The sequence below is a fragment of the Coregonus clupeaformis genome, chromosome 10 (assembly GCF_020615455.1).
Source record: "Coregonus clupeaformis isolate EN_2021a chromosome 10, ASM2061545v1, whole genome shotgun sequence".
Lineage (NCBI taxonomy): Eukaryota > Metazoa > Chordata > Actinopteri > Salmoniformes > Salmonidae > Coregonus > Coregonus clupeaformis.
This window is the reverse complement of record NC_059201.1, coordinates 37,671,295-37,698,015: the sequence shown is the minus strand read 5'-3', so window position 1 is coordinate 37,698,015 and position 26,721 is coordinate 37,671,295. Positions and strand designations below refer to the sequence as shown.

General features: G+C 43.7%; 1 protein-coding gene across 1 annotated transcript in view; it reads right to left on the bottom strand.

Annotated features, from left to right (window-relative positions):
• Positions 1-3,340: 3,340 nt before the first annotated feature.
• LOC121565811 (voltage-dependent calcium channel subunit alpha-2/delta-2-like) overlaps positions 3,341-26,721 on the bottom strand; it is an 81,043-nt gene continuing 57,662 nt past the window's right edge. The window contains exons 19-37 of the mRNA XM_045223320.1: positions 22,327-22,398; positions 20,397-20,458; positions 20,106-20,182; positions 19,915-19,975; positions 19,662-19,759; positions 19,344-19,434; positions 19,170-19,232; positions 18,831-18,934; positions 17,423-17,521; positions 14,082-14,173; positions 13,914-13,961; positions 13,525-13,596; positions 13,020-13,172; positions 12,232-12,284; positions 6,999-7,054; positions 6,524-6,647; positions 6,320-6,429; positions 5,927-6,009; positions 3,341-4,081 (exon numbers count right to left, since the gene is read on the bottom strand). Of these exons, the coding sequence (XP_045079255.1) occupies positions 3,986-4,081; positions 5,927-6,009; positions 6,320-6,429; positions 6,524-6,647; positions 6,999-7,054; positions 12,232-12,284; positions 13,020-13,172; positions 13,525-13,596; positions 13,914-13,961; positions 14,082-14,173; positions 17,423-17,521; positions 18,831-18,934; positions 19,170-19,232; positions 19,344-19,434; positions 19,662-19,759; positions 19,915-19,975; positions 20,106-20,182; positions 20,397-20,458; positions 22,327-22,398 (1,614 nt within the window). The 3' untranslated portion in view covers positions 3,341-3,985. The remainder of the gene's footprint in view (positions 4,082-5,926; positions 6,010-6,319; positions 6,430-6,523; positions 6,648-6,998; positions 7,055-12,231; positions 12,285-13,019; positions 13,173-13,524; positions 13,597-13,913; positions 13,962-14,081; positions 14,174-17,422; positions 17,522-18,830; positions 18,935-19,169; positions 19,233-19,343; positions 19,435-19,661; positions 19,760-19,914; positions 19,976-20,105; positions 20,183-20,396; positions 20,459-22,326; positions 22,399-26,721) is intronic.

The following is a 26,721-nucleotide window of genomic DNA, read 5'->3' as shown; positions in this document are numbered from 1 at the left end:
TAAGGTGGCACCCATTGGGAAATCCCCACGGAGTGGGAGAGTGCTTAGGCTACTCACGCTCACCTGTAAAGAAATGTCAAATACTTTTTATTACTAGTTTATACATCAATCTGGAAATCTTCCATAAAATCATGCAATAAGTACATCATAAATTAAAAGTACCAAACTAAAACACTGACTTCAGAGTTAATAGCATACTGTATAAAGAGCATTAGTCCTCCTATAATGTGGACTTAGAGTTGTTTTCAATATTTAATTCCCCCAAATCAATCATGAAAAGCCCAGATAAAATGCTATTGCGTCTTTAAAATGCCCATGGTCTGGGATGGGTACTGGGTTGAGGTGTGCAGCTTCGCTGTATATAATTTTTGTTTGTTAATTTACTTTTGTAAACACGTTCTTCTTGTTGAGACGATTATTTGTATGTTTTGTACAAACAGATTTTTGTCTAGTCTTGTCTGTCTTGAATAATATATAAATAATAATAAAAAACATGGTCCAAACTGAGTGTTCTTCAGTCCCCAACCCTCCCCAGATACGATATGAACATGTCATATGCCATGTATTTTTATTTTAGAATTACAGAAAATTGGCTGTAAAACTGCAACATTTTCTCTCAGCCTCATGGCAAAATGTGTAGAATAGCAGGAAATTAGCTTTAAAAATGCAAAATTGTCTCAGCCTCATGGCAAAATGTGTAGAATAGCATGAGATCCTGCAGTATACCACTGAACTACAGTGTAGAGGGAGATGACACTGAGCACTGGGGAAGCAGGCTATCCAGGCTGTCCTTCATCCACGCTCCGCTCTTGGTCACACAGGTGACTGCACCTTTTCACAAACAGACTGGAGCAGGCTGAACGATAGCTGTGCCTCTGTGTCCATGGGGAAATGACAAGGGAAAGTACTGTAACTGCACTCCCAACTGTGCTGTTTCAACTCTGCGCTGTTTCAATTGTGCTATATCCCTAATACCTTGCCGTCTGAGATGTCATCCTAGACTATTTGTAAGTCGCTCTGGATAAGAGCGTCTGCTAAATGACGTAAATGTAAATGTACACGTATCTCCCTTCATCTCACACAGTCCACGCCACCTTAACATTTCCCATGGCCCACAAAATCCATCCAGGGCTGTCCTTTCAGTCAGTAAGTCCATAGAGTCGAGTGTGCCTTTCTCCAGGTCTGGAGCAGCAGTGTCCACTGTCCAGATCTGAGCTCTAAAGTCCCGCTCATCCAATAGCAGTGCACCAAGGCACTGCTGGGTGGAACACCAGGCAGACATGAAAGAAAAAACATTTTACAAATATTTCATCAAAAAAAGCGTGTCAAAAATATGACTCCTTTTTCTATAACCCAAATGTGTTTCTTCATAAAGGCTTCCAGGGACTAGAAGGGAATATCAACAAAGGGTGTCAGGGAATGGCATCATCAAATGTTTACACTGAAAGCTGCCCATACATAAGCTGCATTCTCCAGAAGTTAGCATACACAAAAGCATGAGCTTTTCATATCACATGGACAAATCATTGCACACGATGCAAGGTGAAGCTTCAGTAGGTCATCTTCAACCATCCAAATGGAGTATAACATTTGACATATAGGCTATGCATGTTTGTTCATACATCTAATTCCATACATGTATTTTTGTTTTTATATAATATATATATGAACAAAAATATATCTATGGAATGAGATATATATATATATATATATATATAGTATATATTTCCATAGATTTATATATATGCAGTACCAGTCAAAGGTTTGGACACACCTACTCATTCCAGGGTTTTTCTTTATTTTTACTATTTTCTACATTGTTGAATAATAGTGAAGACATCAAAACTATGAAATAACACATATGGAATCATGTAGTAAGCAAAAAAGTCTTAATGTGATATATGTTATATTTGAGATTCTTCAAAGTAGCCACACTTTGCCTTGATGACAGCTTTGAACACTCTTGGCATTCTCTCAACCAGCTTCATGAGGTAGTCACCTGGAATGCATTTCAATTAACAGGTGTGCCTTGTTAAAAGTTAATTTGTGGAATTTCTTTCCTTCTTAATGCGTTTGAGCCAATCAGTTGTGTTATGACAAGGTAGGGTTGGTAAACAGAAGATAACCCTATTTGTTAAAAGACCAAGTCCATATTATGGCAAGAACAGCTCAAATAAGCAAAAGAAACAACAGTCCATCATTACTTTAAGACATGAAGGTCAGTTAATCCGGAACATTTCAAGAACTTTGAACGTTTCTTCAAGCGCAGTCGCAGAAACCATCAAGCGCTATGATGAAATTGGCTCTCATGAGGACCGCCACAGGAATGGAAGACCCAGAGCTACCTCTGCTGCAGAGGATAAGTTCATTAGAGTTAACTGCACCTCAGATTGCAGCCCAAATAAATGCTTCACAGAGTTCAAGTAACAGACACATCTCAACATCAACTGTTCAGAGGAGACTGCGTGAATCAGGCCTTCATGGTCGAATTGCTGCAAAGAAACCACTACTAAAGGACACCAATAAGAAGAAGAGACTTGCTTGGGCCAAGAAACACGAGCAATTGACATTAGACCGGGTGGAAATCTGTTCTTTGGTCTGATGAGTCCAAATTTGAGATTTTGGGTTCCAACCGCTGTGTCTTTGTGAGATGCAGAGTAGGTGAACGGATGATCTCCGCATGTGTGGTTCCCACTGTGAAGCATGGAGGAGGAGGTGTGATGGTGCTTTGCTGGTGACACTGTCTGTGATTTATTTAGAATTCAAGGCACACTTAACCAGCATGGCTACTACAGCATTCTGCAGCGATACTTCATCCCATCTGATTTGCGCTTAGTGGGACTATCATTTGTTTTTCAACAGGACAATGACCCAACACACCTCCAGGCTATATAAGGGCTATTTGACCAAGAAGGAGAGTGATGGAGTGCTGCATCAGATGACCTGGCCTCCACAATCACCCGACCTCAACCCAATTGAGATGGTTTGGGATGAGTTTGACCGCAGAGTGAAGGTAAAGCAGCCAACAAGTGCTCAGCATATGTGGGAACTCCTTCAAGACTGTTAGAAAAGCATTGCAGGTGAAGCTGGTTGAGAGAATGCCAAGAATGTGCAAAGCTGTCATCATGGCAAAGGGTGGCTACTTTGAAGAATCTAAAATATAAAATATATTTTGATTTGATTTGTTTAACACTTTTTTTGGTTACTACATGATTCCATATGTGTTATTTCATAGTTTTGAAGTCTTCACTATTATTCTACAGTGTAGAAAATAGTAAAAATAAAGAAAAGCCCTTGAATGAGTAGATGTGTCCAAACTTTAGACTGGTACTGTATATATATATATATATATATATATCATTCCATAGATGTATTTTTGTTCATATATATCTAATTACATATTTGTATTTTCTTTTATATTTACTATATGTTCATGTAAAATTCACAAAAACGAAATGTACTGTATCAGTTGATAGCAACGGTCCACTATACTTTTGTTACAACAATATTTTTATTTTTATTTATTTTTATCTCTCAATCCCTTCTTATTTGGCTTTTGGAAGCACTTTTAGAACATATTGAGCATTGGCGGTAACTAATATCTAAGTCAATAAAATATTTTTCAAAACAACCCTTTGGAGTGATTTTTTTAAAGGATATGGATGATTAAAAAAAAAAAAGTTCCATATCTCACACTTGGGGCAGTTTACTGTCATCAAAATAAGAGAAATTCTCTTCTTTTCAAATGGCTTGTCATATGAGACATGCAATGGCAATGTAGAGAGAGAGAGATGAAGGGAAATGACACTAGAGAAAGGGAGAGGAAAGAGGAAGTTGGAATTATGAAACAAAATAAACAGTTTTTGCAGAGGTCAAACACCGACCCAGAAGTGGATAAAGAAATGTTGAAGAACAAAAGAAAGAGTAAGAGACTGGATGGCAGGAGATAGTGAATGATGACTGTGGCAAGGGTCTAGTCCAGGTGTCAGAGAGAGAGAAGAGTCAGGATCAGCTGGATAGAGAGAAGGATTCCCATTGAAGATTGTATGGAATGGCCTCTCCCACACTCCGATGTGTTCTCCTAGAAGAGAGAAACAAAGAGAAGACGCAGACTGAGAGGACTAGAGAACAACTACCTACAGTGAGGGAAAAAAGTATTTGATCCCAAGCTGATTTTGTACGTTTGCCCACTGACAAAGAAATGATCAGTCTATAATTTTAATGGTAGGTTTATTTGAGCAGTGAGAGACAGAATAACAACAAAATAATCCAGAGAAACGCATGTCAAAAATGTTATAAATTGATTTGCTTTTTAATGAGGGAAATAAGTTTTTGACCCCCTCTCAATCAGAAAGATTTCTGGCTCCCAGGTGTCTTTTATACAGGTAACGAGCAGAGATTAGGAGCATACTCTTAAAGGGAGTGCTCCTAATCTCAGTTTGTTACCTTTATAAAAGACACCTGTCCACAGAAGTAATCAATCAATCAGATTCCAAACTCTCCACCATGGCCAAGACCAAAGAGCTCTCCAAGGATGTCAGGGACAAGATTGTAGACCTACACAAGGCTGGAATGGGCTACAAGACCATCGCCAAGCAGCTTGGTGAGAAGGTGACAACAGTTGGTGCGATTATTCGCAAATGGAAGAAACACAAAAGAACTGTCAATCTCCCTCGGCCTGGGGCTCCATGCAAGATCTCACCTCGTGGAGTTGCAATGATCATGAGAACGGTGAGGAATCAGCCCAGAACTACATGGGAGGATCTTGTCAATGATCTCAATGCAGCTGGGACCATAGTCACCAAGAAAACAATTGGTAACACACTACGCCGTGAAGGACTGAAATCCTGCAGCGCCCGCAAGGTCCCCCTGCTCAAGAAAGCACATATACAGGCCCGTCTGAAGTTTGCCAATGAACATCTGAATGATTCAGAGGAGAACTGGGTGAAAGTGTTGTGGTCAGATGAGACCAAAATCGAGGTCTTTGGCATCAACTCAACTCGCCGTGTTTGGAGGAGGAGGAATGCTGCCTATGACCCCAAGAACACCATCCCCACCGTCAAACATGGAGGTGGAAACATTATGCTTTGGGGGTGTTTTTCTGCTAAGGGGACAGGACAACTTCACCGCATCAAAGGGACGATGGACGGGGCCATGTACCGTCAAATCTTGGGTGAGAACCTCCTTCCCTCAGCCAGGGCATTGCAAATGGGTCGTGGATGGGTATTCCAGCATGACAATGACCCCAAACACACGGCCAAGGCAACAAAGGAGTGGCTCAAGAAGAAGCACATTAAGGTTCTGGAGTGGCCTAGCCAGTCTCCAGACCTTAATCCCATAGAAAATCTGTGGAGGGAGCTGAAGGTTAGAGTTGCCAAACGTCAGCCTCGAAACCTGCCAAGAGGAGTGGGACAAAATCCCTCCTGAGATGTGTGCAAACCTGGTGGCCAACTACATGAAACGTCTGACCTCTGTGATTGCCAACAAGGGTTTTGCCACCAAGTATTAAGTCATGTTTTGCAGAGGGGTCAAATACTTATTTCCCTCATTAAAATGCAAATCAATTTATATCATTTTTGACATCTGGATTTTTTTGTTGTTATTCTGTCTCTCACTGTTCAAATAAACCTACCATTAAAATTATAGACTGATCATGTCTTTGTCAGTGGGCAAACGTACAAAATCAGCAGGGGATCAAATACTTTTTTCCCTCACTGTATATACTATATATGCAAATAATAACAATAGGAAGTGATGCACAAGAGACCATGGTTGTGTCCCAAATGGCACCCTATTACCTTTTATAGGGTACTACTGTTGACCAGGGCCCATAGGACTCTGGTCAAAAGTAGTGCACTACTGTATATAAGGAAAAGGGTGCCATGTAGGACACACCCCATGTCTGTGGTACTAGAGAACTCCTTACCCAGATGTTGTAGTCCCAGCATTCGGTCGGGCCTCTCCGGTAGCGTGCAGAGTTCAACACCTCACAGGGATCCTCCTCCTGGACTGTTGGCCTGGGTTAAGGTCAGAGGGTCAACAAGGAAATGCAGTGACACTTTGGGCCTATATAGAGTCTTCTATATGGATACGATAACACCCATAACACCCAGTGATTCACTTATTTACAAAATGTAGGCTACAGCTAGCTGTATTAGATAATAAGTCAACGCATTAGGTTTTTGTAACATGCAGGAGATCATGCCCCCCTTTGTGCAGATTAGTAGACGTTGCAGTCCTGGTGAGGTTGTAGTGGACCCCCTGCCTGTCTTATGTCCCTAAAGGCTTGCCGTAGCCTAGGTGACCAAATGAAGGATACACTCCGTTTTGACCTGGGTCAGTCTCTCGATCTCACAGGAGCTACAGGGAAGTGTCTCAGCCACCACAAACAACAGGTTGGTGTTCTCTATCCTTTTAGCATGGAATAACCTACAACAGAGGAAAAGAGGTCACATATTTGTACACACATACACACACACACATGCGCACGCACAAACACATGCATGCGCACACACACACACACCTGGAGCAGTTCCCGCAGTCCTGCAGCACATTGTATGAGTTGGTGGTGTTGGTGAAGTAGAACTGGCTTTGGATGGTCACACAGCTGCTCTCCCTCTGGTCAAACCCATCTGCCAGAACATCACCTGCAACAAAGGAGGAATGAAACACCCAGAAATGTTTTTTGTTAGGGTATCTTGACACTTTATTTGACAGTTATGAAATAAGAGGGCGATACAGGCACGTGGGAGAAACAGAGGGAAAGGTGGACGCGGGATTGAACCTCAAGTCTACAGTGGGGATTCAGCTTCATACATGTGACATGTACTGAGAGTGTTCATGTTTTATGTAAAAACATTTCCAGCAAGACAGCCCTGGCAATGTGCTGTCCCGTGTACACCAACTACTTTCCCATTGCCTATGGAAACATATTCCCCTAACATATCAGCTTGGAGAAAGGCACACATGCAGCACAAGAATAAGAAATGTGCACCAACCTGTATAGAGCCAACTGTTGTAGGCCAGTCCATAGAGCAGCTGCTGGACTACAGACCTGATATAGATGAAACAAACAGTGAGAGGGATGCTGAGTCATAGAGTAATATCACAGTAATAGACAGGACATCTCTCTGTCCTAAACCTGACGTCATACCTCATTAACCCATAAGAGTCTAAACCCTGTCTAAACCGGGGAGGGGGGGTTCTACTACCAAGGATCATTTTGCTATTTAATTTAGAATTTTAAGACCCCTTGAAGTATCCCAAAAATATATACAGTGGGGAAAAAAAGTATTTAGTCAGCCACCAATTGTGCAAGTTCTCCCACTTAAAAAGATGAGAGAGGCCTGTAATTTTCATCATAGGTACACGTCAACTATGTCAGACAAATTAAGAAAGAAAAAATCCAGAAAATCACATTGTAGGATTTTTAATGAATTTATTTGCAAATTATGGTGGAAAATATGTATTTGGTCACCTACAAACAAGCAAGATTTCTGGCTCTCACAGACCTGTAACTTCTTCTTTAAGAGGCTCCTCTGTCCTCCACTCGTTACCTGTATTAATGGCACCTGTTTGAACTTGTTATCAGTATTAAAGACACCTGTCCACAACCTCAAACAGTCACAATCCAAACTCCACTATGGCCAAGACCAAAGAGCTGTCAAAGGACACCAGAAACAAAATTGTAGACCTGCACCAGGCTGGGAAGACTGAATCTGCAATAGGTACGCAGCTTGGTTTGAAGAAATCAACTGTGGGAGCAATTATTAGGAAATGGAAGACATACAAGACCACTGATAATCTCCCTCGATCTGGGTCTCCACGCAAGATCTCACCCCGTGGGGTCAAAATGATCACAAGAACGGTGAGCAAAAATCCCAGAACCACACAGGGGGACCTAGTGAATGACCTGCAGAGAGCTGGGACCAAAGTAACAAAGCCTACCATCAGTAACACACTACGCCGCCAGGGACTCAAATCCTGCAGTGCCAGACGTGTCCCCCTGCTTAAGCCAGTACATGTCCAGGCCCGTTTGAAGTTTGCTAGAGTGCATTTGGATGATCCAGAAGAGGATTGGGAGAATGTCATATGGTCAGATGAAACCAAAATATAACTTTTTGGTAAAAACACAACTCGTCGTGTTTGGAGGACAAAGAATGCTGAGCTGCATCCAAAGAACACCATACCTACTGTGAAGCATGGGGGTGGAAACATCATGCTTTGGGGCTGTTTTTCTGCAAATGGACCAGGACAACTGATCCGTGTAAAGGAAAGAATGAATGGGGCCATGTATCGTGAGATTTTGAGTGAAAACCTCCTTCCATCAGCAAGGGCATTGAAGATGAAACGTGGCTGGGTCTTTCAGCATGACAATGATCCCAAACACACCGCCCGGGCAACGAAGGAGTGGCTTCGTAAGAAGCATTTCAAGGTCCTGGAGTGGCCTAGCCAGTCTCCAGATCTCAACCCCATAGAAAATCTTTGGAGGGAGTTGAATGTCCGTGTTGCCCAGCGACAGCTCCAAAACATCACTACTCTAGAGGAGATCTGCATGGAGGAATGGGCCAAAATACCAGCAACAGTGTGTGAAAACCTTGTGAAGACTTACAGAAAATGTTTGACCTGTGTCATTGCCAACAAAGGGTATATAACAAAGTATTGAAAAACTTTTGTTATTGACCAAATACTTATTTTCCACCATAATTTGCAAATAAATTCATAAAAAATCCTACAATGTGATTTTCTGGAGAAAAAAATTCTCATTTTGTCTGTCATAGTTGACGTGTACCTATGATGAAAATTACAGGCCTCTCTCATCTTTTTAAGTCGGAGAACTTGCACAATTGGTGGCTGACTAAATACTTTTTTTCCCCACTGTAAATAAAGTATTTGATGAGTTTTTCTGGGGGGCCTTACTACTATCAGCCCATACACACACATTGAATAACAGATCCCCCCCAAAGGAATCTAAAGGAAGTTTGTTCTGAAGTGTCTGTCCTATATCTGAGAGATATAAGAAAGATCAGGAAACTTTTTTGAAAATGTTTACTTGCGGCTTGCGAAAGTATTCACCCCCCTTGGCATTTTTCCTATTTTCTTGCCTTACAACCTGGAATTAAAATGGATTTTTGGGGGGTTTGTATAATTTCATTTACACAACATGCCTACCATTTTGAAGATGCAAAATAATTTTTTTTGTGAAACAAACAAGAAATAAGACAAAAAAGTCAGTACTTTGTAGAGCCACCTTTTGCAGCAATTACAGCTGCAAGTCTCTTGGGGTATGTCTCTATAAGCTTGGCACATCTAGCCACTGGGATTTTTGCCCATTCTTCAAGGCAAAACTGCTCCAGCTCCTTCAAGTTGGATGGGTCAAGCTGGTGTACAGCAATCTTTAAGTCATACCACAAGAATTTCCCTGTATTTAGCACCATCCATCATTCCTTCAATTCTGACCAGTTTCCCAGTCCCTGCCGATGAACAACATCCCCATAGCATGATGCTGCCACCACGCTTATCTGTGGGGATGGTGTTCTCGGGATGATGAGAGGTGTTCGGTTTGCGCCAGACATAGCATTTTCCTTGATGGCCAAAAAGCTCAATTTTAGTCTCATCTGACCAGAGTACCTTCTTCCATATGTTTGGGGAGTCTCCCACATGCCTTTTGGCGAACACCAAACATGTTTGCTTATTTTTTTCTTTAAGCAATGGCTTTTTTCTGGCCACTCTTCCGTAAAGCCCAGCTCTATGGAGTGTACGGCTTAAAGTGGTCCTATAGACAGATACTCCAATCTCCGCTGTGAAGCTTTGCAGCTCCTTCAGGGTTATCTTTGGTCTCTTTGTTGCCTTCTGATTAATGCCCTCCTTGCCTGGTCTGTGAGTTTTGGTGGGCGGCCCTCTCTTGGCAGGTTTGTTGTGGTGCCATATTCTTTCCATTTTTAACAATGGATTTAATGATGCTCCGTGGGATGTTCAAAGTTTCTGATATTTTTTTATAACCCAACCCTGATCTGTACTTCTCCACAACTTTGTCCCTGACCTGTTTGGAGAGCTCCTTGGTCTTCATGGTGCCGCTTGCTTGGTGGTGCCCCTTGCTAGTGGTGTTGCAGACTCTGGGGCCTTCCAGAACAGGTGTATATATACTGAGATCATGTGACAGATCATGTGACACTTAGAGTGCACACAGGTGGACTTTATTTAACTAATTATGTGACTTCTGAAGGTAATTGGTTACACCAGATCTTATTTAGGGGCTTTATAGCAAAGGGGGTGAATACATATGCACGCACCACTTTTCCGTTATTTCTTTTGTAGAATAAGTTATTTTTTTCATTTCACTTCACCAATTTGGACTATTTTGTGTATATCCATTACATGAAATCCAAATAAAAATCAATTTAAATTACTGGTTGTAATGCAACAAAATAGGAAAAATGCCAAGGGGGATGAATACTTTTGCAAGGCACTGTAACCTTTATTTTTGAAACTAAACAGACTGCATGTGACTCGTTTTTGGTACACAGCTTGTGGCTTCGGGACAAGTCTCTGAATGTCCTTGAGTGGCACAGCCAGAGCCCGGACTTGAACACGAATGAACATCTCTGGAGAGACCTGAAAATAGCTGTGCAGCAATGCTCCCCATCCAACCTGACAGCGCTTGAGAGGATCTGCAGAGAAGAATGGGAGAAACTCCCCAAATACAGGTGTGCGAGCTTGTAGCGTCATACCCAAGAAGACTCGAGGCTGTAATCGCTGCCAACGGTGCTTCAACAAAGTACTGAGTAAAGGGTCTGAATACTTATGTAACTGTATAATTTCAGTTTTTTATTTTTAATAATTTTGCAAACATTTCTAAAAACCAGTTTTTGCTTTGTCATTATGGGGTATTGTGTGTAGATTGATGAGGGAAAAAAACGATTTAATCAATTTTAGAATAACGTAAAAAAAATGTGGAAAAAGTCAAGGGGTCTGAATACTTTCCGAAGGCACTGTATACAATAATTATGGAGGCCACTGTGTTCTTGGGGACCTTCAATGCTGCAGAAATGTTTTGGTACCCTTCCTCAGATCTGTGCCTCGACACAATCCTTTCTCGGAGCTCTACGGACAATTCCTTCGACCTCATGGGTTGGTTTTTGCTCTGACATGCACTGTCAACTGTGGGACCTCATATAGACAGGTGTCTATATTTAATCAATTTTAGAATAAGACAGAATGTGGAAAAAGTCTGAATACTTTCCGAAGGCACTGTATACTTCCATAAATTTTTTCAACTGGTACCGGGGGACCTTTAGACAAGTCTTGTGAGGTCTATGGGCATCCTAGAGCAAAACAACCGACATGTACGCGTTTGCGAGTCTCACTTTTCTACAGAGGGGTCATATTAGTGTGTAGCCCAAACTGTTCGGACGCTACAGACAGAAGTTGGCAGATCGGCTGTACTGACTTTAGACGAGTCCCAAGACGCTTGTGGGAGTAGGTGAGCAAAACAAACACCACCATCATGAGAGTCTTTCCATAGAGGGGTCTTAATAGTTTGTAGACTACGGATGATTTTGTGAGAAGACCGATTTTCGGGATGTCTCATGGTCTGAAAAACACAGCTCTAGCTCTGTCACCTTTCACCGCAGATGCGGAAGTGCGACATAGGCGGATGTGATGGATTGAGACGCAACCAATGCAAAGAAAACAACAACACATTTCTAGCTTAAACTGACAGATTTTTATGGGGATTTTTTCATTATACAAATTAGATTTCCGCAGGGGCGCGGACATCGACCTTAGGGGGTTAACAGCAGAGACTAGACATGCTTAAAGGGGCAATCTGCAGTTCAAACAACAACAATGTTTTGGTAAACAGCTGAGGGATGGAGTTGGAGAAATGTAACTACTCTCAAATTCATAGACGGAGCTATGGATGCAAGGACTGACCATCCATGAGATCAAAATGATATTCATATTTTGAAGTTATACAGTATTTGTTTATTCATTATATTGTAAAACAAGATTATATTTTGGGTTGTGATGGAGTAAGACAGTTTAACTAGTTATATTCTCCAAGAATCTATGGCTGTATCATTAAGTCCTAAAATGTATGCTCTGGATAAGAGCGTCTGCTAAATGATGTAAATGTATGTACTAATCCCAGATCACCTCTTTAAATGGTTAAGTTTCATACATCTTGTTCTTTAGGTCATGTGATCTGTGCTAAAATAGAGATGGCCTCACCATGCTGCCGCTGAGGTCCACCAGGCCAGACTGAGCATGTCTGCGATGGAGGGCTAGACACAACACATTGGGACCAAGGGGAGGAGAAGAAGAGAGAACACAAGGAGAAGCCATTACTCATTGAAAGATATAGAATAAGTCCCAAATGCCATTCCCTATAGTGCACTACTTTTGACCAGAGCCTTATGAAGTTGAAGTTGATAGCCCCTTCCAGAAACAACCTTTAGCACCCCTACACTCTTAGAAAAAAAGGTGCTATCTAGAACCTTAAAGGGTTCTTCGGCTGTCCCCATAGGAGAACCCTTTGAAGAACCCTTGTTGGTTCCAGGTAGAACCCTTTTGGTTCCAAGTAGAAACGTTTTGGGTTCCATGTAGAACCCTTTCCATAGAGGTATCTAAATGGAACCCAAAACGGTTCTACCTGGAACCAAAAAGTAGTTTTACCTGGAACCAAAAATAGTTATTCTATGGGGACAGCCAAAGAACCCTTTTGGAACCCTTTTTTCTAAGAGTGTACCACTAAGGGACTTGTGTAGATCTGAGGGTATAAACAATGTTGTGGTAGCTGCACCTTTGATAGGCTAGGTGGAATAGTTAGTAGTTTTTCAGGGCCTGTATCCATCCGTAAAGCTTCTCAGAGTAGGAGTGCCGATCTAGGATCAGAACCCCTGTAAAATGCAAAACTGATGCTAGATCAGCACCCCTATTCTGAAACACTTCATGAATACGGGCCCTGGAGATGAAATAGGGTAGGTAAGGTAAGGCTGCCCTGGTCCTGGAACTCTCACCACAAAGATGCCCCTGGGTGCTGCTCCTGTGTGACTGCTGCTGACTGGCTCACATGCTGACTGGTACTGGAAGGACTGTCGGCGGGCGTAGATGGAGTTGTTATACAGCGCGTGCATCAGATAGGGGTCCACATCACCAAAGAAAAGGCCCACCTGGAACAGCAAGATACTGGAATAACTGACAGGCACGTAGACAAGATCTTTGTCAGACCTACATCTCCATATCTTTAATACACAGATCTATCATACAATATATTTGAGAACAATCAGTCTGTATTATTTGCACACTGGGCTATAGCAAAAAACAAGGGTAAGGCTTTGTGACTGGTCTGCACCTATTAAAGCTAATGGAGTCAAATAATACAGACTGAATGTTATAATTTTAACATACAGGTACCAAAGAATCAATCAATATCTTCGATAATCAACTTTATTATGCTATTTTACCATTTAGAGATTGTGTAAGATGACCTGGTTGGTACCTACTGACGTTGGCCTTCCATACCTTTTTCCAGTGATCCCTCTGGTTGGACATCACCAGGAAGCCACCATCGTCAATCAGATAGCAGAGTAAGTCCTAGAGACAGGGAATTGTATTGTATTATTATATCACTACTGATAGGCACATGCAGACTCTCACACTCTCTTTCTCTCCTATTCTTTCTGTCACACAGACCAGCACTGGACACACACACAAACAAATCACGCCATTACTCCCCAGACACTTGGTTGACATGAACTAGTCAAACTGCTCCAGGGGGTCTGCTCTGAGGCTGACCCTGTGCTGCTCCCAGCCTGTTGTGTGTGTGTATGTGTGCGTGGGTTGTGTCTGGTTGGGTACTGTGACAGCAGTTTGTACAGTGTAGGGCTATGTGAAAGGAGAGGAATTCTTACGTCAGTGTTGACTTCGCAGTCCATCTCACAACTTCTGGATGGCCCACACTGTACAAAGGAAGTCAGAGAGTCATCATAACATAATAACGTTAGACTGGATCTGTTCAAGTCACTTCACAGCAGTCACACAGAGGACTGATCATTTTTACCCAGCCTTTCATACAGTACCTTTTGCGAGCCCTGACGACTGTCAGACACGTTGCTGGCCAAGATCTTGAACTTGTCTACCCAGGCTTCCAGGTCCAGCTTCACCCCCACCACTGGTCAGCAGGAGAGTTAAAACAAGACCATGAGACCAGACCATGAAAGATAGAGGTACAGTTTAACAGAAGACTGAGAGATAGTCCATTAAAGGAGAAGTTTACCCAAAATCCAGAAACATTGTAGTATTGTACTGAAACAGCTGCAAAAACGGGTCACGTGACTCGTGACGTTGCTGGATGCAGGCCTCGCTCTGCTCCGTTGCCAGTGAATTCATGATTTAGAAATCCGCAAAGTGTGGACAAATTCATTGTTTTATTGAAAGCGCACAGCCAAATTAGTTATTTTTGTCAAAAGTACTATTGGTTTTGAGTCAGGAAATGTGTACTTTTCCACCTAAAACATGTGTGATGATTTAACATCTTAAGGATCGGACCCTTTTTTTCAATTTTCGCCTAAAATGACATACCCAAATCTAACTGCCTGTAGATCAGGACCTGAAGCAAGGATTTGCATATTCTTGATACTATTTGAAAGGAAAAACTTTGAAGTTTGGGGAAATGTGAAATTAATGTAGGAGAATATAACACATTAGATCTGGTAAAAGATAATACAAACAAAAAAACATGTGTTTTCTATTTTTTGGTTTTGTTCCATCATCTTTGAAATGCAAGAGAAAGGCCACAATATAATATTGCAGTTTAGGCGCAATTTAGTATGCCCAAATGTGCCGAATTGGTCAATTGATACATTTTCAAGTACATAACTATCGAGAACATACAAAAATGATATGGTAATACAAAATGTACGTTTACACACTCCCAGGAATGACATACATGATGGATCATTAGCTTATACACTAACTTTCATACATCTAGATGGCCGGGCGGGGTGGGTGTGGAGCCAGAGACAGCAGGGGTTCAAACTGTAGAACCCAGTTCCCACATTTGAATATGAAAATGGATTTGATCAAACAAAAACTATGCTACATTTTATCTCTGGGACCCTTAGGATGAGAAATCAGAGCAAGATTACTGAATGTAAGTACATTATTTACCTTCAGAGGTGAATGTATCAAACCAGTTGCCGTGATACATTTTTTGTTGTTGTGCACTCTCCTCAAACAATAGCATGGTATTTTTTCAAATTGGACAGTGCAGTTAGATTAATAAGAATTTAAGCTTTCTGCCCATATAAGACATGTCTATGTCCTGGAAAGTTTGCTGTTACTTACAACAGTCATGCTAATCACATTAGCGCACGTTAGCTCAACCGTCCCATATACAGAACACCGATCCCGTAGAGGTTAATATCATTATTTTATGTAGTCAACTGCCACAGCAGCAGAGATGGGTAACAACTGTGCATGTGCGCTCTTGGGGGAATCCATGCTATGTAGAAACGTCCTGATATGCCCTAATTCACAGATGAAAAAAAAACATGTCTGAGAAGTGAAGACAGCGTTACACACAGGGTTGGGGATTACAAGTAATCTGTTACATGTAATGGATTACAAAAAAAACGCTAACTGTAATCCGTTACATTACCAGCAAAAATATTGTAATCCGATTACAGATACTTTTGAAAAACTAGATGATTACTTCGAGGATTACTTAGAAATTCAGAAAGGATGTTTGCGAGAAAAAAATAATATTTGACTGCCCACATAAACTCTGGTGTCCTGGATGATTTTTTCCGTATTCCAAATACGAATTGGAGACGCACCCCTGTTCGAGCTGGGCCAAATGGACAGTTATCTAACGAGTAAGTAGCTACTTTACTTTATTGAAACCTCTATGAGCGGGACCGTTAGTGGGTTTATGTTTTCACATTAGCCCAAAACACTATATGGCCTATGTTTATTTATCACAATCCTATTCTGCAATGTAAAGTGACACAATGTCTATTGTCTCAACTGTCATAAATACATGGAGCACATATGCTAACCTGTAGAGCACTTTTATGTCTACATGATATGGTGCCATGGTAATAACACAATAAAAGATAGAAGATACAATCTATCTGCAATATTAAGCTGATCCATCCCCCCCCCCAAAAAATAAATAAATAAAATAAAATAAAATAAATAACACAATAAAAACACATTGAACGTCAAGAATCAGGCTTGCTTTGTCGCTTTCTCATCTTAAACATGCCTTTGTATTCTGGCACTGCGCCAGATCCAGTCCATGGAAATACAGTAGCAACAGCTGCATCTTTTAGTTTCCTTCAGGTTTCTGTCCCCATCATTTCAGACTGCACATCTCGTTCATATGCATCGTCGCTGAAGTGCTTGCTACACACATGCAGCGATGCAAGGTTGGCTGCAGGAGTATTTACATCATATTAAATGTAAAAAACACAATTTCAAATTTTGCTACATAAGACCGAATCGAGGCGGTGAGTCACATTTACTATTTGGAATTGCAACTAAACATCTTCAGCATCTCTCCGTATCTTCTACCGGAAAACAGTGACATTTGGTGTCAGTGACATTTGGTGTCTTCTTCCCTTGATTTCCTGTCTAAAGTGCAACCAGGGACCGAACACCAGCTTGCTCTAACTGCCATCTCTTTTCCATTTTGGTAACTAACTTTACCTGCGATATGCCTAACTTTATCAATTTTCGCACTAGCTCCTTCTCCCACCCCAAAAAATTTAATCTGTGACATCAACCTCCATATAAGGGCATATCGTGACGTTCCTTCGTAGCAGGGTCTTCCCACGAGGGCACACATGCGCAGTTGTTACTAATCTCCGCTGCTGTGGCAGTCGGCTTAATACAATAATGGCAAATGTTTTAGGTGGAAAAGTACACATCTCCTGACTTATAACCGATAGTACTTATGCCAAAAATAGCTCATTCGGCCGTACGCTCAATAAAACAAAGAATTTGTCCACACTGGCAACGGAGCAGAGCGTGGCCTGCATCCAGCAACGTCACGAGTAACATGACCCATTTTTTCAGCAGTTTCAGTACAGCACTACAGGGAGAGAGAGGTGGAGAGGGCAACATCCACTGAACTAGTTTCAATTTATGGAATCACTTGGGAGTTTCTGGATTTTGGGTAAACTTCTCCTTTAAGAAGAGGGAGAAGGACAAAGCAACCAGGATCTGAGGCCATTAGAATTGCAAAATTGCAGTAACTTCCATAAATTCCCAGGTTTTCCAGAAATCCTGGTTGGAGGAGTCCAGATATCCTGGGAATTTTGGGAAAATTACCGGAATTTTGCAACGATACGGGGCCATTGACATTAAAAGATAACACCTCCTCCAATTACTGTATTCACAACCAAAACAGCTTTACCTGCCGGTTTCAGGTTCTTGCCTCCCAGGTTGACTTCCACGGCAGTGCTGACCAGGATTCCGATGGTGCCGTTCTCCGAGGTCACCGGATCATCCATGGCTATGACAAAGGTTAACAGGGTCAAAGTTCATGCAAACAGAAAGCAGTGATTGATCTGTGTTATCGTGATAGGTTATAAACAAGATGAATGAATCACTTATTTTCACGTTATATGAGTGAAATGTCTTTAAATGCCTACAACCTGCTTGCTATCTAAAAACCTGATTTTTATCTCCAAGGTCATATACACTACATTGCCAAAAGTGTGGACACCTGCTCGTCAAACATCTCATTCCAAAATCATGGGCATTAATATGGAGTTGGTCCCCCCTTTGATGCATTAATATGGAGTTGGTCCCCCCTTTACTGCTATAACAGCCTCCACCTTCCTGGGAAGGCTTTCCATTCAGTATGAAAATGTATGCACTCACTAACTGTAAGTCGCTCTGGATAAGAGCGTCTGCTAAATGACTAAAATGTAAAATGTAATGTTGGAACATTGCTGCAGGGACTTGCTTCCATTCAGCCACAAAAGCATTAGTGAGGTCGGAAACTGATGTTGGCTGATTAGGCCTGGCTCGCAGTCGGCGTTCCAAAGGTGTTCGATGGGGTTGAGGTCAGGGCTCTGTGCTGTCCAGTCAAGTTCTTCCATACTGATCTCGACAAACCATTTCTGTATGGACCTCAGTTTGTGCACGGGGGCATTGTCATGCTGAAATAGGAAAGGGCCTTCCCCCAAACTGTTGGCACAAAGTTGAAAGCACAGAATCATCTAGAATGCCATTGTATGCTGTAGCGTTAATATTTCCCTTCAATGGAACTAAGGGGCCAAACCATGAAAAACAGTCCCAGACCATTATTCCTCCTCCACCAAACTTTACAATTGGCACTATGCATTGGGGCAGATAGCATTCTCCTAGCATCTGCCAAACCCAGATTTGTCCGTCGGACTGCCAGATGGTGAAGCGTGATTAATCACTCCAGAGAACGCATTTCCACTGCTCCAGAGTACCGTTCTGTGAGCTTGTGTGGCCTACCACTTCGCGGCTGAGCCGTTGTTGCTCCTAGACGTTTCCACTCCACAATAACAGCACTTACAGTTGACCGGGGCAGCTCTAGCAGGGCAGAAATTTCACGAACTCACTTGTTGGAAAGGTGGCATCCTATGACGGTGCCACGTTGAAAGTCACTGAGCTCTTCAGTACGGGCCATTCTACTGCCATTGTTTGTCTATGGAGATTGCATGGGTGTGTGCTCGAATGTATAAACCTGTCAGCAACGGGTGTGGCTGAAATAGCCAAATTCACTAATTTGAAGGGGTGTCCACATACGTTTGACCATGTAGCGTATATCAGTGTGTGTTACTCACAGGCTCTGGGTGGAGCTCTGAACATATAGCCCTTGTTGTCCAGGCTGCGCCGGTAGTAGTTAGAGTTGAAGGGCTCAGGGTCCTCATCCCACGACTCAGCAGCCCTGGGAAGCCCAGGACAACTCACATTCAAGCAGTATTGCTTGAGTATTCAAGCAGTATTACTTGAGTAATGCTTGAGTATTCAAGCAGTATTGCTTGAGTAATGTGTAAGTATTCAAGCATACTCACATTCAACTACCATAATGCTCACAGACAGGAAAGGCATGCAATTATTAACAAACAAAGTATATTTTATTAGCCAGAGTGATATCTGTAACTCCTCAAACACACACTCACGAGTTGGGGAAGACCCGGGTGACACCTCCGTCTGTGGCTGCAAATAATGCCAGGAAACCATACCTGAAGCAAAAAGTAATTTAATTCACTCAGACGTTACACATATTGTTATTATTCACATGAATTGTTTTTAATATCAATGTTATAGGGCAATTATTTGTTGAGTTCACTCACGTTTGGATATCCTTGTTCTTCCACACTCTAGATGCTAGCTGCCAGATGATTCCAGAATCCAAGATCAGGTTGTGAATGAGGCCTTGATCACCTGTGAACACACACACACACACACACACACACAGTTAATGTAACCTGTCAGTCTTTATAAAATATTGTAGGTGAAAAATGTGCTTTGCACACTTCCCAAATATAATGTTTTGTTGGCCTCAAGTGTCCTTCCATGTCATCTACAGCAGTTCAAAGCTTGTGTAGTATGGTGAAGGGCATGACCCTAACCACCCTACAAACTCATTGACATAAAGAAGAGAAACTCACAGTCTTCAGATTCTGGTGTGATCTCCACCATGAGAGACAGGAAGTTCTCCAGGAACTGTGTGTTGTTGTCAGAGATGTGCAGACGCTTGCAGTATTCCCTAAAAGAAGAACGGTTAGACAGAGATGAGATTACACACACGCACAAAACTCTTGCACAAAACTCTTGCACACACACACACACACACACACACACACACACACACACACACACACACACACACACACACACACACACACACACACATCTCTGTACCTGGGAGCCAGGAACACGTGTCCCCCTGCTTCAAAGGAGCTGGGCAGCAAAGATTGCAGATCTGCAACGGAGAGAGAGAGACTGTCATCAACCGCCCATGTCATCGGGCTCAGCGTCAGCAAGCCGCTCATAACGCCCTGGACCAGAGCTAAAGGGAGACAGCGGCTCTCTGGGTGGGCAGTAGTACTCACACTGGAGCTGCAGCATCACATCACTTAGGTCTGCCTGGATGTAGTATTCACTGTAGGGTGGCAGTACCAGGCCCAGACTACAAGTGGCAGCATCCCCAAAAAGAAAACAGAGGAAATGAATCAAAGTCTGAGGCACAAGAGAAGACACTACTACCATTAACCTACTAGGTATAGAGTCCGTCCACCCACACACTCAAACCTGTCATCTTCAGCAGTTCATATCCTATTACAATGGTTACCATTACTAATCCTCTACCCTTCAACCCACACCTCTATCTCCTGCCTCCTCACCTGTAGTCTGTACCATTGATGGGTGTCCAGGTGTAACTCCGAACTCCCTCATCTATGTATCGCTGCAATGAAGGGGGAAAAGTTACATATTAAAATAGGTTTGCTCTCAGTCCATGACCATGGCTGTTGGGTTCCTAGGGTTTACAGTCATTACTGTGAATTAAGTATGTGAAGTAAAGTACAGTACCAGTCAAAAGTTTAGAACACCTACTCATTCCAGGGTTTTTCATTATTTTTACTATTTTATACATTGTAGAATAATAGTGAAGACATCAAAACTATGAAATAACACATATGGAATCATGTAGTAACCAGAAAAGTGTTAAACAAATCAAAATATATGTTATATTTGAGATTCTTCTAAGTATCCACCCTTTGCCTTGATGACAGCTTTGCACACTCTTGGCATTCTCTCAACCAGCTTCATGAGGTAGTCACTTGGAATGCATTTCAATTAAGAGGTGTGCCTTGTTAAAAGTTAATTTGTGGAATTTCTTTCCTTCTTAATGCGTTTGAGCCAATCAGTTGTGTTGTGACAAGGTAGGAGTGGTATACAGAGGATAGCCCTATTTGGTAAAAGGCCAAGTCCATATTATGGCAAGAACAGCTCAAACAAGTAAAGAGAAACGACAGTCCATCATTACTTTAAGACATGAAGGTCAGTCAATCCGGAACATTTCAAGAACTTTGAAAGTTTCTTCAAGTGCAGTCGCAAAAACCATCAAGCGCTATGATGAAACTGGCTCTCATGAGGACCACCACAGGAAAGGAAGATCCAGAGTTACCTCTGCTGCAGAGGATAAAGTTCATTAGAGTTACCAGCCTCAGAAATCGACAATTAACTGCACCTCATTGCAGCCCAAATAAATGCTTCACAGAGTTCAAGTCACAGACACATCTCAACATCAACTGTTCAGAGGAGACTGCGTGAATCAGGCCTTCATTACATTTACATTTACATTTTCGTCATTTAGCAGACGCTCTTATCCAGAGCGACTTACAGTTAGTGAATTCATGGTCAAATTGCTGTAAAGAAACCACTACTAAAGGACACCAATAAGAAGAAGGGACTTGCTTGGGCCAAGAAACACGAGCAATGGACATTAGACCGGTGGAAATCTGTCCTTTGGTCTGATGAGTCCAAATTTGAGATCTTTGGTTCCAAACGCCGTGTCTGTGTGAGACGCAGAGTAGGTGAACGGATGATCTCCGCATGTGTGGTTCCCACCGTGAAGCATGGTGGAGGTGTGGGGGTGCTTTGCTGGTGACACTGTCAGTGTTTATTTAGAATTCAAGGCACACTTAACCAGCATGGCTACCACAGCATTCTGCAGCGATACGCCATCCCATCTGGTTTGTGCTTAGTGGGACTGTCATTTGTTTTTCAACAGGACAATGACCCAAAACACACCTCCAGGCTGTGTAAGGGATATTTGACCAAGGAGTGATGGAGTGCTGCATCAGATGACCTGGCCTCCACAATCACCCGACCTCAACCCAATTGAGACGTTTGGGATGAGTTGGACCGCTGAGTGAAGGAAAAGCAGCCAACAAGTGCTCAGCATGTGTGGGAACTCCTTCAAGACTGTTGGAAAAGCATTGCAGGTGAAGCTGGTTGAGAGAATGCTGAGAGTGTGCAAAGCTGTCATCAAGGCAAAGGGTGGATACTTTGAAGAATCTAAAATGTAACATATATTTTGATTTGTTTAACACTTTTTTGATTACTACATGATTCCATATGTGTTATTTCATAGTTTTGATGTCTTCACTATTATTCTACGATGTAGAAAATAGTAAAAATAAAGAAAAACCCTTGAATGAGTAGGTGTGTCCAAACTTTTGACTGGTACTGTATACCTGATATATTGTCTAGGTGTAAAGTAAGGAACAATACACACGCACATACACACACACACACACGCACACTTGCCTCATCAATTGATTTAACAAGCGTCTTAATCTGCATATCACCCGGTCTGCCATCAATCATCTGTTTGCGGATCTGGAATGTAGAGATAGTATGTTACCCATGCGGTTGCATCTCCATGGTCTAGCAGCACAACATTTTAGGTAATGTTCCAAATGGCACCCTATTCCCTATATGGTGCAACACAATAGGGCTCTGGTCAAAAGTAGTGCAATATATAGGAATAGGGTGCCATTTGGGATACACACTTTGATTGTACTACATTCATGTACTTATCGAATTATTGGTGTATTTAGTGCACAGTATGTCAATATTCCCCCCTTTCACCATATAATTGAGTGGATAAGTACAAGTTTTGTAACTGGATGAGTAACTCTTACTACTTCTGTATATAGAATAGGTTAGCTAAATCCTAACATTCTAACTTAGATATGCTGTTACGGTCCGGCACTGTTGGTCCTGTTCCTGCTGGTTTTCCTTTCCCTTTTTCCCTGTGTGTGTTGTTTGTGTCTGTCTCCCCCTGCTGTGCAGTCCAGTCAGAGGATCTAGGTCAGGGGGCGTGGCCATTCTCTCACAAGATCAGTTACACCCAGCTGCAGCTAATTGTCAACAATCAACCAGCAGTTATCTACCCGGGCTGGACACCTCTCCAGCGCCAGTTCGTTCCTACACTACCTGTGATCTCGTCTGTTCCTGCTGCCTGCCTGCCTGCCATTCCCACGCCGCAACCTGCTCTGTTGTCTGATATCCTCGTCATCCAGCCCTCAGGACTACTGGCTCTCCACCCTACTCAGCTCCTACCCCGGCCTGAAGCTACTCCACCCTGTACTGCTTCTCTCTACCATAACACGCTGAATAAACTACATCATAATTCACCCTCGTTGTCCGCGTGTCCGTCTCTGCACCTGAGTCCCCCACCCAAGCCTAATAGAACGAACTGGCCAAACATGGACTCAGCAGAGATGCCACATGAAACAACGGGTGATGGCATACAACGCGCCCTCCATTCACAGGGAATGCTATTGGGACAACACGACCAACTCATCCGGACTCTATTGGATAACAACCAGCAGTTGTTGGATCAAGTATCTCATCTCTCCTCTCAGGTAGCTAACCTGGTAACACTCACTACCCTTCCTCCCTCTGTTTCTCCTCCGCCTGTTCCTCCTACAGTGGCTCCAGGTTCGGCTTCCGCTCCTGCCCTTCGGGAACCCCCTACAACCTCACCCGAACCTTTCACCGGGGACCTGAACAAATGCCGTGGTTTCCTGCTTCAGTGCCGCTTGGTGTTCCAACAGAAGCCCCTGTCTTTCTCCACGGAATCCTCAAAGGTACATTACGCACTGGGGTTAATGAGGGGCAAAGCTTTGATTTGGGCAGAAGCGGCTTGTTCTACTCAGCAGATTGCCAGCCTGTCGTTTGACGATTTTTCCTCTCAATTGAAAGTTGTGTTTGATCACCCGACCATGCCGGGACCGCCACAAAGAGACTATTGAAGCTACGACAGGGCACGGGTAGCGTGGCTGAATACGCCATTGACTTTTGGACCTTGGCAGCCGATTCCAAGTGGAATGACGAAGCTCTTCAGGGAGCGTTTGTTAACGGTCTAAGTGACCCGATTAAGAATGAACTAGCTGTTCGTGATGAGCCTGCTAACCTTCATGTTCTCGTTTCCCTTGCTACACGAATAGACAACAGGCTACGGGAGAGGAGACAGGAGAGGGGCGGTCGGGTCCACACCACAGGCGGGGCCCCTCGCTCGGGCAGCCCGAGCTACACCACCACTCGGACACCGCCCACACACCTCAGCGGATCCCTCCACGGAACTAGACGAGCCCATGCAGCTGGGCCGTGCTCGTCTGTCCCCTGCCGAAAAGGAACGGGCGCATGCGGGCTGGTGAGTGCATGTACTGTGGGGACCGCACTCATTTCCTGGTTAACTGTCCGGTTCGCCCAAAAGACCAAGCTCGCAGGTAAAAGTGGGCGTACTTGCGAGTGCTACACCTGACTCAATGCCCACAGCACCCCGTCTAGTTATCCCAGCTACAGTCCAGTTCAGGAATCTATCTCTCCCACTAGCTGCTCTAATCGACTCTGGTGCTGAGGATAGTTTCCTTGACGTCAACCTGGTCACTCAGGCTGAGATCCCTGTTAAGCCCCTGCCTAAGCCTATAACAGTAACCGCTATTGACGGCCATCAGTTTGCCAACATCACCCACCAAACTGTCCCCGTTTCTCTCATGCTGTCCGGCAATCACAAAGAAACCATCCAGTTTAAAGTAGTCTCCTCCTCGGCCTCCCCCTTATCCTCGGTTTCCCTTGGCTTAGCCTTCACAACCCCCCATATTGACTGGCAAAACCACAAGATACACAGTTGGAGCACTCACTGCCATTCTGTTTGCCTTGGGTCGGCTATTCCGCCTCGGTCGGCTCCCCTGCTTCCCTGTCAAAACCCCAGACCTCTCTTCAGTCCCTGAGGAGTACCTGGACCTGGCCGAGGTATTCAGTAAGTCCAAGGCACTTTCATTACCACCTCATAGGCCATACGATTGCGCTATTGAGTTACTGCCTGGAGCCCCCTTTGCCGTCCAGTCGGCTTTTCAATCTGTCCCGCCTGAGAGAGAAGCTATGGAAACCTACATAGGCGACTCCCTAACCTCTGGCATCATTCGTCCCTCATCTTCCGCTGTTGGAGCTGGGTTCTTTTTTTGTAGAGAAGAAGGACAAAACCTTACGCCCCTGCATTGACTACAGAGGACTAAATAACATCACAGTCAGAAATACATACCCCCTGCCTCTCATCAACTCAGCATTTGAACCCCTTCATGGTGCCACTGTGTTTACCAAACTCGACCTACGTAACGCTTACCACCTCGTTAGGATCAGGCGGGGAGATGAATGGAAAACTGGGTTCAATACCCCTCTCGGACACTTTGAATACCTAGTCATGCCATTCGGTCTCACTAACGCCCCAGCAGTGTTTCAGGCCATGGTTAACGATGTGTTGAGGGATTTTCTACACCGCTTTTGTGTTTGTCTATTTGGATGACATTCTAATATTTTCTAAGTCACAGGATGAACACGTCTCCCACGTCCGTCTGGTTCTCCAACGCCTCATGGAAAACAAACTGTATGTGAAAGCAGAAAAATGTGAGTTCCACCGGCAGTCCGTCCCCTTTTTGGGCTTTATTATCGAGCGGGGACAAGTGTCACCAGACCCTGACAAGATCAGAGCGGTTGTGGAGTGGCCCACACCCACGTCTCGGAAGCAGCTACAACGCTTCCTGGGCTTCGCCAACTTCTACCGCCGCTTCATCAGGGGTTTCAGCCGAGTGGTTGCCCCCTGACCAAGCTCACCTCCCCTAAGGTGCCATTCCTGTGGACGCCTGAGGCCGAGTCAGCCGTGAGTACATTGAAGGAACTGTTCACCACCTCACCTGTTCTTATTCATCCAGACACTAGTTTGCAGTTTATTGTGGAAGTGGACGCCTCTGATTCGGGGGTGGGGGCTGTCCTGTCACAACGTTCCCCCACGGACCAGAAGCTCCATCCTGTGGCCTTCTTCTCCAGGAGATTGACCCCTGCTGAGAAGAACTACGACGTGGGTAACCGGGAGTTGCTTGCTGTCAAGTTGGCGTTGGAGGAGTGGAGGCACTGGCTAGACGGAGCTGAGCAACCCTTCATAGTCTGGACAGACCACAAGAACCTGGCTTACATCCAGTCGTCCAAGAGGCTGAACTCCCGTCAGGCCAGATGGGCTCTGTTCTTCAGCAGGTTCAAGTTTATTTTAACATATCGTCCTGGCACACGTAATGTCAAGCCTGATGCTCTCTCTCGCCAGTTTACAGACAATGAAGACTCCAGCAATCCTGAATCTGTTCTGCCCGCTTCCTGTTTGGTGGCGGCGGTTCACTGGGAAATCGAGTCCCTCGTCCGATCGGCACAAGAGTTGGAACCTGACCGGCCGATGGCCCCCCGACCTTCTCTATGTTCCCGCAGCCGTGCGGCCGCAAGTGCTCAACTGGATCCACACCTCACGCTTCCCTGCCACCCTGGTATGAACCGTACACTGTCGCTACTGAAGAGGCACTTTTGGTGGCCATCCGCCGAGGCTGACGTCCGGGAGTACGTGCGGGGCGGCCTGTTCCATCTGTGCCCAAAATAAGGCTTCCCACAGGGCTCCTTCGGGCCTGCTGCGGCCCTCTCCCAGTCCCGAGTCGTCCTTGGTCTCACGTGGGCTTGGACTTCGTCACTGGACTTCCTATGTCTGAGGGTAATGACACCATACTCACCATCGTGGACAGATTCTCTAAATCTGCCCATTTTGTTGCATTACCAAAATTACCATCTGCCAGTGAGACAGCCGACCTCTTTGTCCTACATGTATTCCGTCCCCAT